Below are 13,553 nucleotides of genomic sequence, written 5' to 3'. Positions count from 1 at the left end.
ATGTAATCCATCACATAAATAAAAAGACAAGAACCACATGATCTTATCAGTTGATGCAGAAAAGGCATTTGACAAAGTCCAACACCCATTCATGATAAAAAATCTCAGCAAAATACAAATAGAAGGGAAATTCCTAAACATAATTAAGGGCATTTATACAAAGCCAACAGCCAACATCATCCTAAATGGAGAGAGTCTGAAAGCATTGCCCTTGAGAACGGGAACCAGACAAGGATGCCCTTTATCACCACTCTTATTCAACATTATGCTGGAGGTCCTAGCCAGAGCAATTAGGCTAGAAAAAGAAATAAAGGGCATCCAAATTGGAAGGAGGAAGTCAAAGTATCTCTATTTGCCGATGATATGATCTTATACACAGAAAACCCCAAGGAATCCACAAGAAAACTATTGGAACTAACAGATTTCAGCAAAGTACCAGTATACAAGATAAACATTCAAAAATCAGTTGGATTCCTCTACACCGACAAAGGGAACTTCCAAGAGGAAGTCATCAAATCAACACCATTTACAATAGCCCCCAAGAAGATAAAATACTTGGGAATAAATCTAACCAGAGATGTAAAAGACCTATACAAAGAAAATTACAAGACACTACTGCAAGAAACCAAAAGAGTCCTACACAAGTAGAAAAACATGCCTTGTTCATGGGTAGGAGGACTCAACATTGTGAAAATGTCAGTTCTACCCAAAGCAATCTACAGATACAGTGCAATCCCCATCCAAATTCCAATGGTATTTTTTTAATGAGATGGAGAAACAAATCACCAACTTCATATGGAAAGGGAAGAGGCCCCGGATAAGTAAAGCATTACTGAAGAAGAAGAACAAAGTGGGAGGCCTCACACTACCTAATTTTAGAACCTGTTATACTGCCACAGTAGTCAAAACAGTCTGGTACTGGTACGTCAACAGATACATAGACCAATGGAACAGAATTGAGAATCCAGACATAAATTCATCCACTTATGAGCAGCTAATATTTGACAAAGGCCCGAAGTCTGTTAATTGGGGAAAAGACAGTCTCTTTAACAAGCAGTGCTGGCATAACTGGATATCCGCCTGCAAAGAAATGAACCAAGAGCAGTACTTCACACTACGCACAAAAGCTAATTCAAAATGGATCAGAGACCTAAATACAAAATCAAACAGTAAAGATCGTGGCATTAAAAATAGGGACAATGCTAGAAGCCCTAATACATGGCATAAACAGAATACAAACCATAAGTAATAATGCACAAACACCAGAAGAGAAACTAGATAACTGGGAGTTCCTAAAAATCAGACACTTAGACTCATCAGAAGACTTCACCAAAAGAGTAAAAAGACATCCTACAGACTGGGAAAAAAAATTTGGCTGTGACAAATCTAGTCAGCATCTAATCTCTAAAGTCTACAAGATACTGCAAACCTCAACAACAAAAAGACAAATAACCCAATTTAAAAATGGGCAAAGGATATGAACAGGCATTTCACCAAAGAAGACATTCAGGCAGCTAACAGATACATGAGGAAATGCTCATGATCATTAGCCATTAGAGAAATGCAAATCAAAACTACCGTGAGATACCATCTCACCCCAACAAGGCTAGCATTAATCCAAAAAACACAAAATAATTAATGTTGGAGAGGTTGTGGAGAGACTGAAACACTTATACAGTGTTGGTGGGAATGTAAGATGGTACAACCACTTTGGAAATCGATTTGGCGTGCTTCCTTAAAAAACTAGAAATAGAAGTACCATAGATCTAGCAGTCCCACTCCTTGGAATATATTCTCGTGAAATAAGAGCCATCACACAAATAGATATATGCGCACCCATGTTCATTGCAGCACTGTTCACGATAGCAAAAAGATGGAAACAACCTAGATGCCCATCAACAGACGAATGGCTAAACAAATTACGGTACATTCACACAGTGGAATACTACACAGCGATAAAGAACAACAATGAAGCTGTGAAACATAACATGGATGAATCGGGAAGTTATTATGCTGAATGAAATTAGTCACAAAAGGACAAATATTGTATGAGACCGCTATTATAAGAACTCAAGAAAAGGTTTAAACACAGAAGAAAACATTCTTTGATGGTTCTGAGGGTGGGGAGGGAGGAAGAGGGGTATTCACTAACTAGATAGTGGATAAGAAATTATCTTAGGTGAAGGGAAGGACAACACACACTACAGGAGAGGTCAGCACAACTGGACTAAACCAAAAGTTAAGAAGTTTCCTGAATACAGCCAAACACTTCAAGGGACAGACTAGCAGGAGCAGGGGTCTGGGGACCATGGTTTCAGGGGCCATCTAGGTTAACTGGCGTAACAAAGTTTTTTAAGAAAATATTCTGCATCCCATCTTGGTGAGTGCCGTCCGAGGTCTTAAAAGTTAGCCATCTAAGAAGTATCAATCCAACCTACCTGGAGCAAAAGAGAATGAAGAACACCAAAGGTACAAGGAAAATATTAGCCCAAGAGACATAACGGCCACATAAACCAGAGACTGCATCAGCCTGAGACCAGAAGAACTAGATGGTGCCTGGCTGCCACCAATTACTGAATTGACAAGTCACACAACAGAGAGTCCCTGATGGAGCAGGAGATAAGTGGAGTGCAGAACTCAAATTCTAGTAAAAAGACCAGACTTAAGGGTCTGACTGAGACTGGAGTGACCCCGGAAGACATGGCCCCCAGACTGTCTGTTAGCCCAGAACTGAAACCATTCCCGAAGCCAACTCTTCAGACAAAGGTTAGACTGGAGTATAAGACATAAAGTGATACTCATGAAGAGAGTGCTTCTTAGCTCAAGTAGATATATGAGACTAAATGGGCAGCTCCTGTCTGGAGTTGAGATGAGAAGGCAAAAAGAGACAGGAGCTGGTTGAATGGACATGGGAAATCTGGGGTGGAAAGGAGGAGTGTGCTGTCACATTATATGGAGAGCAACTAGGATCACATAACAATGTGTGTATAAATTTTTGTATGAGAAACTAACTTGAACTGTAAACTTTCACTTAAAGCACAGTTTAAAAGAAAAAGGATGATAACACATTGTCATGAAGTCAATTCCGACTCATAGTGACCCTATAGGACAGAGTAGAACTGCCCTGTAGGCTTTCCAAGGTTGTAAATCTTTACAGGAGTAGACTGTCACATATTTCTCCCATGGAGTGGCTTGTGGGTTTGAACCATTGACCTTTCAGTTAGCAGCTGAGTGCTTAACCACTGCACCCCAAGAGCTCAAAACCCATTGCCTTAAAGTCAGTGCCAATTCATAGCAATCTTATAGGATAGGGTAGAACTGCCTCTTAGAATTCCCAAGGCTGTTATCTTTACAGAAGCAGACTACCACATCTTTCTCCCACGGAGCATCTGGTGGGTTTGAACCACAGACCTTTGGGTTAGCAGCCAAGTGCTTAACCACTGTGCCACCAAGGCTCCTTAAAATGATAAGGTAGTATTATTACCACCATTATATTGACAAACTGAGACTCAGAAAAGTTAGACTAATTTGCCCAAAGTAATCCAATTTGAAAGTGGTAAAGCTGGGATTTGAGCCAAGAATACCTGACTTCACAGTCTTTGCTCTTTAACTATCATACTATATACTGCCTTTCAAAATTAAAGTAAGTATAATAGAAGCTAACAAAAAGAAAAATATCTAGCTTTTAGTGACCAGACAAACAGACCAGAAACAATGATAGTTCATGCGAAAAATCAGTCTCACCTAAAAATAGGATGGTACTTTGGAGAGTCCTTTGGTGTAGTCATAAAAGCAAACTCAAGTATTGTATAATAGCAGATGACAGCAGGCAATGGCACATTCCATTCCTCCTAATAAGGAAGAACAAGCATAGTCCCATGGAAGAACCTTGAAGAGTCACAGCAACTGCAGTGGCACATTAGGTAGCTTCGGCAACAAAAATTTTTGTTTTTACAACTATTATTTTAGTTACCTTTAACTGCTTATAATAATGCTTTTCATAGGTGTGTGTCTGTTTATATTATTATTTCCATGAACAGTTAAAACAAAAAAAACCTCTCAAAATAGTGATTAATAGATAGGCAGGGTTCGATATGAACATTGAGCACATGAGAGAAGTCTTTGGCTTCCTTCATCACTCCCACTCCCAAATGCTTTCTCCCTGGTCATTCTGCTATTACTGTTGGCAACAAGATATTGCCAAAGATCTGGCCCTCCCTCCTGCTGCCCACATCCCTGAGTTTACCTCAGCTGCAAGGGCTACTGCAGGACAGTCGCAGCTTACTCTGAAAAATCTTGTCCTTGAACTTAGGATGAGTTTTCTAGCAAGTGTTTTCTACACACAGGCTTTTGTGACCAAACCACCATTGTTTCTGTAGGAAGATGTTTTTTTTTTTCTCTCCCTAATTCCAGATTCAATTTATAAATTACTTCCTAATGTTTATCTCTTGACAAATTTGTCCATTATAATCTCCAGGAAAACTACTGAAAATTACCGTATTGTTGCCACGAAGTGGTTTGATCTCTTTTTAAGCATAAAACTACTCAGCAAGAACAGTCAGATTTTTAAAATTTTAATTCTGTAGAATGGCCAGGAAAGTGTCAAGAAGTATATAGATGTTGAGGGCTGGGGGGACCATAGTCTCGGGGAACATCTAGCTCAATTGGCATAACATAGTTTATAAAGAAAATGTTCTACATTCTACTTTGGTGAGTAGCGTCTGGGGTCTTAAAAGCCTGTTAGTGGCCATCTAAGATACTCCACTGGTCTCACCCCCTCGGGAACAGGGGAGAATGAAGAAAACTAAAGACACAAGGGAAAGATTAGTCCAAAGGACTAATGGACCACAACTACCACAGCCTCCACCAGACTAAGTCCAGTACAATTAGATGGTGCTCGGCTACCACCAGTGACTGCTCTGACAGGGATCACAATAGAGGGTCCCAGACAGAGCTGGAGAAAAATGTAAAACAAAATTCTAACTCACAAAAAAAGACCAGACTTAGGCCTGACAGAGACTGGAGAAATCCCAAGAGTATGACCCCCGGACACCCTTTTAGCTCAGTAATGAAGTCACTCCTGAGGTTCACCCTTTAGCCAATGATTAGGCAGACCCATAAAACAAAACGAGACTAAAGGGGCACATCAGCCCAGGGACAAGGACTAGAAGGTGGGAGGGGACAGGAAAGCTGATAATAGGGAACCCAGGTTCGAGAAGGGAGAGTGTTGACATGTCATGGGGTTGTTAACCAATGTCATAACACAATATGTGTACCAACTGTTTAATGAGAAGCTAGTTTGTTCTGTAAACCTTCATCTAAAGTACAATTAAAAAAAAAAAGTACATAGATGCATACTACTCTCATGGCTCTTCCAGCCTTATGTGTTTATTTGTCAACTTGAAGGCAGAGATCATGTCTGCCATATACTTCCAGTATCTGACAGTCTTGGCACATGTTAGGAGACAGATAAAACTAGGGAAAAAATAAGCGGGGAGACTTTGATAGTAGTATTGCTCTCTTGGGATCTTTTAGATCAGTAGGCTCCAAAGTGGTGTTCGTATGCAAGATGAGCCCTTGAGATATAGGTATAAAATATTAGAATGTCTAGTTATATTTTTATTTCATTTAAAATTTCTGTTTTGTGTGTTTATATTTTATAATGACCATAGTATTTTTTTAAAATACTTTAATACTTTATAAGTAAATAAATACACAAAGATATACACTCAGATCTTTTATTGTGGGAATCCCCATCAAACAGGAGACCTTTTCTTTAGCTCACGGTCACGAAACAGCTGTAAAAGCTGGGCTGTAGGAGGTGTCCCACCTGTAACTGTGGATGGAATGGACCTCCCAGATCAGATTAGTCCAGACCTGAAGAGTCCTTCTCACTCTGTTGAGTGTAACATGATTCTGAGTAAGGCAGAATTAGCACTACCTATCAGCAGCTCTGCAGCCCTGGTTGCACAGTGGTTAAGCGCTCGGCTGCTAACCAAAAGGTTGGCAGTTCGGTTCCACCATCCACACCTTGGGAGCTCTATGGGGCAGTTCTGCTCTGTTCTATAGGGTCGCTATGAGTGGGAATCGACTCGATGGTAATGGGTTTTTTTGTTCTCAGCAGTTCTGGTTGTGCAGCTGTTCAGCACTTGGCTGCTAACTGAAAGGTCAACACTTCGAATCACCACCTGCTGTGCAGGAGAAAGATATGGCAGTCTGCTTCTGTAAAGATTTCAGGCTTGGAAACCCTATGGGCAGTTGTGTTCTGTCCTATAGGGTTGCTGTGAGTCGGAATTGACTCAACGGCAATGGATATCAGCAATTCTGTTATACAGAAGGTCACCATGAGTTGGAGCCGACTCAAAGGCAGCTAATGACAACATCAGCAGTTGTTTGTTATAAACCACATGTTAGTAACTTGGTCATTTTTATTAACCAATTTAATATTTATATTTAGATACAAGAAAGATGGCTGCAAGATAACCTTACTTTAAGAAAAAGAAATGAGGAACTAAAAGAAGTTGAAGAAGAAAGAAAACAACATTTGAAGGAAATGGGACAAATGCAGGTTTTGCAAATGAAAAAGTATGTTTTTTAAAATAGATATTAGTTTATATAAAGGTCTTTTTTATTGAAATGTGAAGACTATTAAGTACATGTTTTTTAAAAAGATTTCAGCTTTGTATCATGGAGACTTACAGGAAAGTGGACAGTTTTTATACAAATATATTTCATGACCTTAAGAACTGAATTACTGAATAAGTGATATAGAATTGACATTCACACTGTGGTGGTGGGCACTAGTCATTGAGTATTAAACATACCAAGTCCCCAGACTTCTGCTAGCTTGCTTCACAGGGTAGTGGTACGAAGTATACAGAATATATGCCCATTCACCCTGTCTGGGTCAGAGCTTGTGCATTTATAATATTGCCAGTGTAATTATTGGCAGAGCAGTTTGTCAATGGAGACCCCGTCTAGATTGTCCCAGTTGTAATTATGTGCCCACCAGATTATTTTTCTGAAAGATTAGCCTGATTCTTCCTTCATCTGGTTTTGTTGGTACTTAACTGTAGTTGCTACCTTCCTGATACAGCAGGAAAGATCTTGTTCCTGCCTCGTCTACCTTTGAGTTGCCTTAGGGATCCTATAAGAACCCGCTTGATACTAAGGCACTACTAGGCTGGTATTGAAGGTTATATTAGCCAGATGCTTAGATTTTGAACCATCTCAGCTGGTTAAATCCATCTCTTGTTTATTCAACCCTTCCTTGTAGATTTTTCATTTGTCTTTTTGACGTTACGCAGAAACCTGAATCAAAGAATGCTTAGGTTTTTGTTAAGGATATAGAAATAAAAGGTTAATTTATAAAGCCTAATAAACGCTTAACCCTGCGTCATTATAAGTACTCTTGGTGTAGCTACTTGAAATTCCGTTCATGTGTCAAGGAAGTCAGATTAAAACCTGAAGAGCTCATTATCATCAGCCTCTCTGTTTTCTATGCATTAGGACATTGAGACCCAAAAAATCATAGAGGAAATTAGGATGAAAGGTGGGGCTGTGAGCCTTGATATCCTGGCTCCCAACTCTCAGCTCTTTAACACTGTAATGTTAGGGTTCTCTGTGACAAATTGGAAAAATAAACCTTTTTTAGAAGACTCTTTTAAATGAAACAATTTATTCTTTGCTTCAAAAGACCAAAACCAAGTATTTTTATAACTCTTCTGTGATTAGTACATGAGAATGCTTTTTATGTCCATTGAGAATATTAGTACAGCTGTTCTTTCTCAAATGTTTTTTCAACCAGGACACAACAGAAATGTCAACAAAACATAATTTGACCAACTCTTTAGGGATGTCCATAAACTTCAGAGCAAATGCCTGGCACATTAGAGGGTGCTTAGTAAGTGATTGTTAAACAAATGAAGATTTTTAAAGCGTACATTAAAATCTGCATAATCTTCCAAATTATCAGAAAATTTGAGGCATTTTACCTTCTGTATTATGGTTTGTATACTTATATAAGAGAAATTCATTTGCATCTCAGAGGAGTCCAAATTTTTAAGAAATATTACTGCAGAAAATTAATGTTTACTTCAGATAACATTGCATTCTGTCTTTCACATACTGTGAACAAAATGATGAAGCCTGTTATTCAGTCATTTCTTAGTGTTGGTAATTGTGCATTCTCAGCTTACAGTCAAAAGCTTGTAAAGTTGTAATATTCATCGCCAAGACTGCTTTACTTTGGTTAGTCAGTGTCTAAAGGTCAGGAACTTTCTCAGTGCTCACATGTTAGGAGGGTTCTTTATACAGCACACGAAAATCAGCGGTTTAAAAACCTGGATGCTGCAGAGATTTGGAAGGAAGAGAATTCTTTAGTACTGAAGCCTTAAAAGCAAGGAGAGATTTTATTTTGTTAAATAGGCTGATTGCTAAAGAGAATGATAAATGACATTTTTCTATGTAAAGAGTATCTGTGGCTTTTCCACTTCAGGCTGTTAAAAGCTAAAGAGTAAGTAGTCTTCATTTGTCATTTTTCCCTTTCATAGTGAGCATCAGAAGTTAGAAGAAAAAATAGAAAATACAAAAAGAAATCACAGTTTGGCATTAGGGCGACAGAAGGGTTATGAAGAAGAAATTATTCATTTTAAGAAAGAACTTCGAGAACCTCAGTTTCGGGATGCTGAGGAAAAGTACAGAGAAATGATGATTGTTATGAGAACCACAGAGCTTGTGAACAAGGATTTGGACATTTATTATAAGACCCTTGACCAGTAAGTATTGGGCTGGGGGTAATAGTTCCCATTGCAATGATTATCAAGTAGCCTATTTTAGTCATATCTTCCCCCTTTATTATTTTTTAAATATGATACTTCATACATACCAAAGAATGGACAAAATATATGTATGTATGTATACACATACACACACACATGCTTAATTAACTTATAAAGCATAATACTTTAAGGCATACTCATGATACCACCCCCCACACCCAACCCCAAAACTCTGCCATTATCACTAACTGGCATCCACCTGGATGCTCTTCCTGTATCTCGACCCCCTCCCCCAACCACTGACCAGATTTTTGCTTCCTCTGCTTTTTAAAAAAATAATTTTATCATATATATGTTTTTGTGTTTTAGCTTTTAAAAAATGATATTATACCCTGTGTAGTCTTCTAGGATTTGCTTTTTTGTTTTATTTTGTATCGTTTTTACTTATCTGTGTTGCTTGTACCTATAGTTCATTAATTTTCACTGATGTATAAAATTCTGTGTGGGAATATACCAAAATATATCCATTCTCCCATAGATGGACGTGTTAGTTATTTCCATATCTTTACCAATACAAACCTTGCTGCCAGGAATATTTTGTCATATCTTGTGGAGCAAATGTGCAAGAGATTCTCTAGGGTATATATGTAGGAGTGGAATTTCTGGATTGCAGCATATGCTGAGTTTTACAAAATAATATTAAATTATTTTCCAAAGTGGTTTTAATAATTTATATCACTAGCAGTGTATAAGAATTTTGTTTGATGCATCTCTCCATTGTTGGTTTTATCAATTTCTTAATTTTTGCCACTCTGAATGAGTTTAAAATGATAAATCATGTGGTCTTCATTTGCAGTTCCCCGATATCTAATGATATCAAACATCTTTACATGTGTTTATGATCATATTGTTTCCTCTTCTATGAAATGCTTGTTTCTGTCTTTTGTCCACTTTTGTGTTATTGATCTTTTTTTTTTTGATTTATAGTTCTTTATCTCTTCTACACTTCAATTATTTTTCACTATGTGTACTACAAGTGTCTTCTCAAGATTTGTGTTTATCTTCTCTTTTTATATAGTGTCTTTTGATGAACAGATTTGGTTTTAAGGTAGTTAAATTTTTTTATCAAGCTTTTCTGGTTAGCTCCTTTTGTATCTTGTTTAAGAAAACCTTCCATACTACTATATTTTCTTCTAAAAGTTTTAAAGCTTTGCCTTTCACATTTAAGTACATTAAAGTATTTAATTCTGAATTGCATTTTGTGTACAGTGTGATGTAGGAATCCAATTTCAGTTTTTCCCTTGTTGTTGTTGTTAGGTGCCATCAAGTCAGTTCCCACTCATAGCGACCCTGTGTACAACAGAATGAAACACTGCCTGGTCCTGCGCCTTCCTCACTATCATTGTTATGCTTGAGCCCATTGTTGCAACCACTGTGTCAGTCCATCTTGTTGAGGGTCTTCCTCTTTTTCGCTGACCCTCTACTTTACCAAGCATGATGTCCTTTTCCAGGGACTGGGCCCTCCTGATAACATGTCCAAAGTGTGTGAGACAAAGTCTTTCCATCCATGTTTCTAAGGAGCATTCTGGCTATACTTCTTCCAAGACCAATTTGTTCATTCTACAGGCAGTCCACAGTATATTCAGTATTCTTCACCAACACCATAATTCAAAGGCATCAGTTCTTCAGTCTTCTTTATTCATTGTCCAGCTTTCACATGCATATGAGGCTATTGAAAACACCATGGCTTGGACAGCTTGTCTAAGGCAAGGTCATGGAAGCTCCATAGATACATCCAGACTCCCTCAGGGGCTGAATTACTGGGCTCAGGGCTGTGGGGACCATGGTCTTGGGAAACATCTAGCTCAATTGGAATAAGATAGTTTATAAAGAAAATGTTCTACATTCTACTTTGGTGAGTACTATCTGGGGTCTTAAATGCTTTTTACTGGCTATCTAAGATACTCCACTGGTCTCACCCCATCAGGAGCAAGGGAGACTGAAGAAAACCAAAGACACAAGGGAAAAATTAGTCCAGAGGACTAGTAGACCACAATTACCACAGCCCCCACTAGAGTGAGTCCAGCACAACTAGATGGTGCTCAGCTACCACCACTGACTGCTCTGACAGGGATCACAATAGAGGGTCCCAGACAGAACTGGAGAAAAATGTAGAATAAAATTCTAACTCACAAAAAAAGACCAGAGACTGGAGAAACCCTGAGAGTATGGCCCCTGGACACTTCACCTCAGTAATGAAGTCACTCCTGAGGTTCACCCTTCAGCCAAAGATTAGACAGACCCATAAACAAAACAAGACTAAAGGGGCACACGAGCCCAGAGGAAAGGACTAGAAGGCAGGAGGGGACAGGAAAGCTGGTAATTGGGAACCCAAGTTCGAGAAGGGAGAGTGTTGACATGTGGTGGTAAAAAATGTCACGAAACAATACATGTACTAATTGTTTAATGAGAAGCTAATTCTGTAAACCTTCATCTGAAGTAAAATAATAAAAAAAAACACCATGGCTTGTGTCAAGTTCACCTTAGTCCTCAAAGTGACATCTTTGCTTTTCAGTACTTTAAAGAGGTCTTTTAAGCAGATTTGCCCAATGCAACACGTCGTTTGAGTTGACTGTTGCTTCCATGGGTGTTGATTGTGGATCCAAATAAAATTAAATTCTTGACAACTTCAGTCTTTTCTCCGTTTATCATGATGTTGCTTGTTGGTACGTTGTGAGAATTTTTGTTTTCTTTATGTTAAGGTGTAATCCACATAGAAGGTTGTAGTCTTTGAGGTTCATCGATAAGTATGGTGAAAGGATCCAACCCCGACGCACAGCTTTCCTGATTTTAAACCATGCAGGATCCCCTTGTTCTGTTCGAACGACTGCCTCTTGGTCCATGTACAGGTTCTGCATGAGCACAATTAAGTGTTCTGGAATTCCGTTCTTCATAATGTTATCCATAATTTCTTATGATCCATGCAGTCGAATGCCTTTGCATAGTCAATAAAACACAAGAAAACATCTTTCTGGTATTCTCTGCTTTCAGCCAGGATCCATCTGACATCAGCATTGATATCTCTCATTCCACGCCCTCTTCTGAATCCAGCTGGAATTTCTGGCCGTTCCCTGTCGATGTACTGCTGTAACTGCTTTTGAATGATCTTCAGCAAAATTTTACTTGTGTGTGATATTAATGATATTGTTAAATAATACCCACGTTCTGTTGGATTACCTTTCTTTGGAAAGGGCCAAATATGGATCTTTTCCAGTCAGTTGACCAGGTAGCTGTTCTTCCAGATTTCTTGGCATAGACAAGTGAGCACTGCCAGCGCTGCATCCGTTTGTTGAAACATCTCAGTTGGTATTTTGTCAGTTCCTGGAGCATTGTTTTTTTGCCAACGCCTTCAGTGCAGCTTCACTTCTTCCTTCAGTACCATCAGTTCTGGATCATTATGCTACCTTCTGAAATGATTGAACGTCAACCAGTTCTTTTTGGTGCAGTGACTCTGTGTATTCCTTCCATCTTCTTTTGATGCTTCCTGTGCCATTTAATATTTTCACTGTAGAATCCTTCAACATTGCAACTCGAGGCTTGAATTTTCTCTTACAGTTCTTGCAGCTTGACAAATGCAGAGCGTGTTCTTCCCTTTTGGTTTTCTAACTCTAGGTCTTTTCACATTTCATTATAATACTTTGTCTTCACAAGCCACCCTTTGAAATCTGTTCAGCTCCTTTACTTCATCATTTTTTCCTTTTGCTTTAGCTACTGTACATTCAAGAGCAAGTTTCAGAGTCTATTCTGACATCCATTTTGTCTTTTCTTTCGTTCCTATCTTTTTAATGACCCCTTGCTTTCTTGTATGATGTCCTTGATGTCATTCCACAACTCTTGTGGCTTTGGTCATTAGCGTTCAGTGCATCAAATCTATTCTTGAGATGGTCTCTAAATTCAGGTGGGATATACTCAAGGTCGTACTTTGGCTCTCATGGACTTGTTCTGGTTTTCTTCAGCTTCAGCTTGAAACTTGCATATGAGCAGTTAACAGTCTGTTACACAGTTGAACCCTGGCGTTGTTCTGACTGATGATACTGAGCTTTTCCATTATCTCTTTCCACAGTTGTAGTCAGTTTGATTCCTGTGTATTCCGTATGATGAGGTCCATGTGTATAGTTGCCGTTTATGTTGGTGAAAAAAGGTGTTTGCAATGAAGAAGTCATTGGTCTTGCAAAATTCTGACATGAATTCAGTTTCAGTTTTCCCCTTAGAGATAACCAGTTGTCCTGGCACTATTTATTGAGTAGTCTGTCCTTTCCTCAGTGTTCTGCCGTGTCACTTCTGTCATATATCAGAATTCTGTATGTGTATGGGTCAGTTCTGGGTTCTCTGTTCTGTTTCATTGGTCAGTTTGCCTATCTCTATGCCATTACCCATTGTCTTAATTACTGAAGCTTTATATATATTCAGCATATAGCAGATTTTTTTTCAGTCTGATAATCTTTGTCTTTTAACCAGTGAATTCAGTCCTTTATATTGTGATTACTAATACAGTTGGATTTACTTCTGGCATCTTTTTTTCCTCCTTTCCTGCCTTCTGTGGATTTATTTTCTCTTCTTCCTACTTCTTCCTCTCCTTGAGTTGTAAATGATATATACTACTTTAATTATTTGGGTTTTACCCTTAAATTTTTAACATGCACCTCCCCTTTGCCCCCGTTGCCATTGAGTCGATTCTGATTCATAGCAACCCTGTAGGACAGAGTAGAACTG

The 13,553-nt window shown here is 38.6% G+C and overlaps 1 protein-coding gene across 4 annotated transcripts in view; it reads left to right on the top strand.

Moving 5' to 3' along the window:
* RAD50 (RAD50 double strand break repair protein) overlaps nt 1-13,553 on the top strand; it is a 101,737-nt gene that overhangs the window by 68,864 nt on the left and 19,320 nt on the right. For all 4 annotated transcript variants that reach the window (XM_004384740.1, XM_023739003.1, XM_023739001.1 and 1 more), the window contains 2 exons: nt 6,458-6,585; nt 8,553-8,777. In XM_004384740.1, the coding sequence (XP_004384797.1) occupies nt 6,458-6,585; nt 8,553-8,777 (353 nt within the window). The remainder of the gene's footprint in view (nt 1-6,457; nt 6,586-8,552; nt 8,778-13,553) is intronic.

Source organism: Trichechus manatus, unplaced genomic scaffold (genome assembly GCF_000243295.1).
Source record: "Trichechus manatus latirostris isolate Lorelei unplaced genomic scaffold, TriManLat1.0 scaffold00127, whole genome shotgun sequence".
Lineage (NCBI taxonomy): Eukaryota > Metazoa > Chordata > Mammalia > Sirenia > Trichechidae > Trichechus > Trichechus manatus.
Note: the sequence above shows the minus strand (reverse complement) of the source record. Positions and strands in the feature narration are given on the sequence as shown.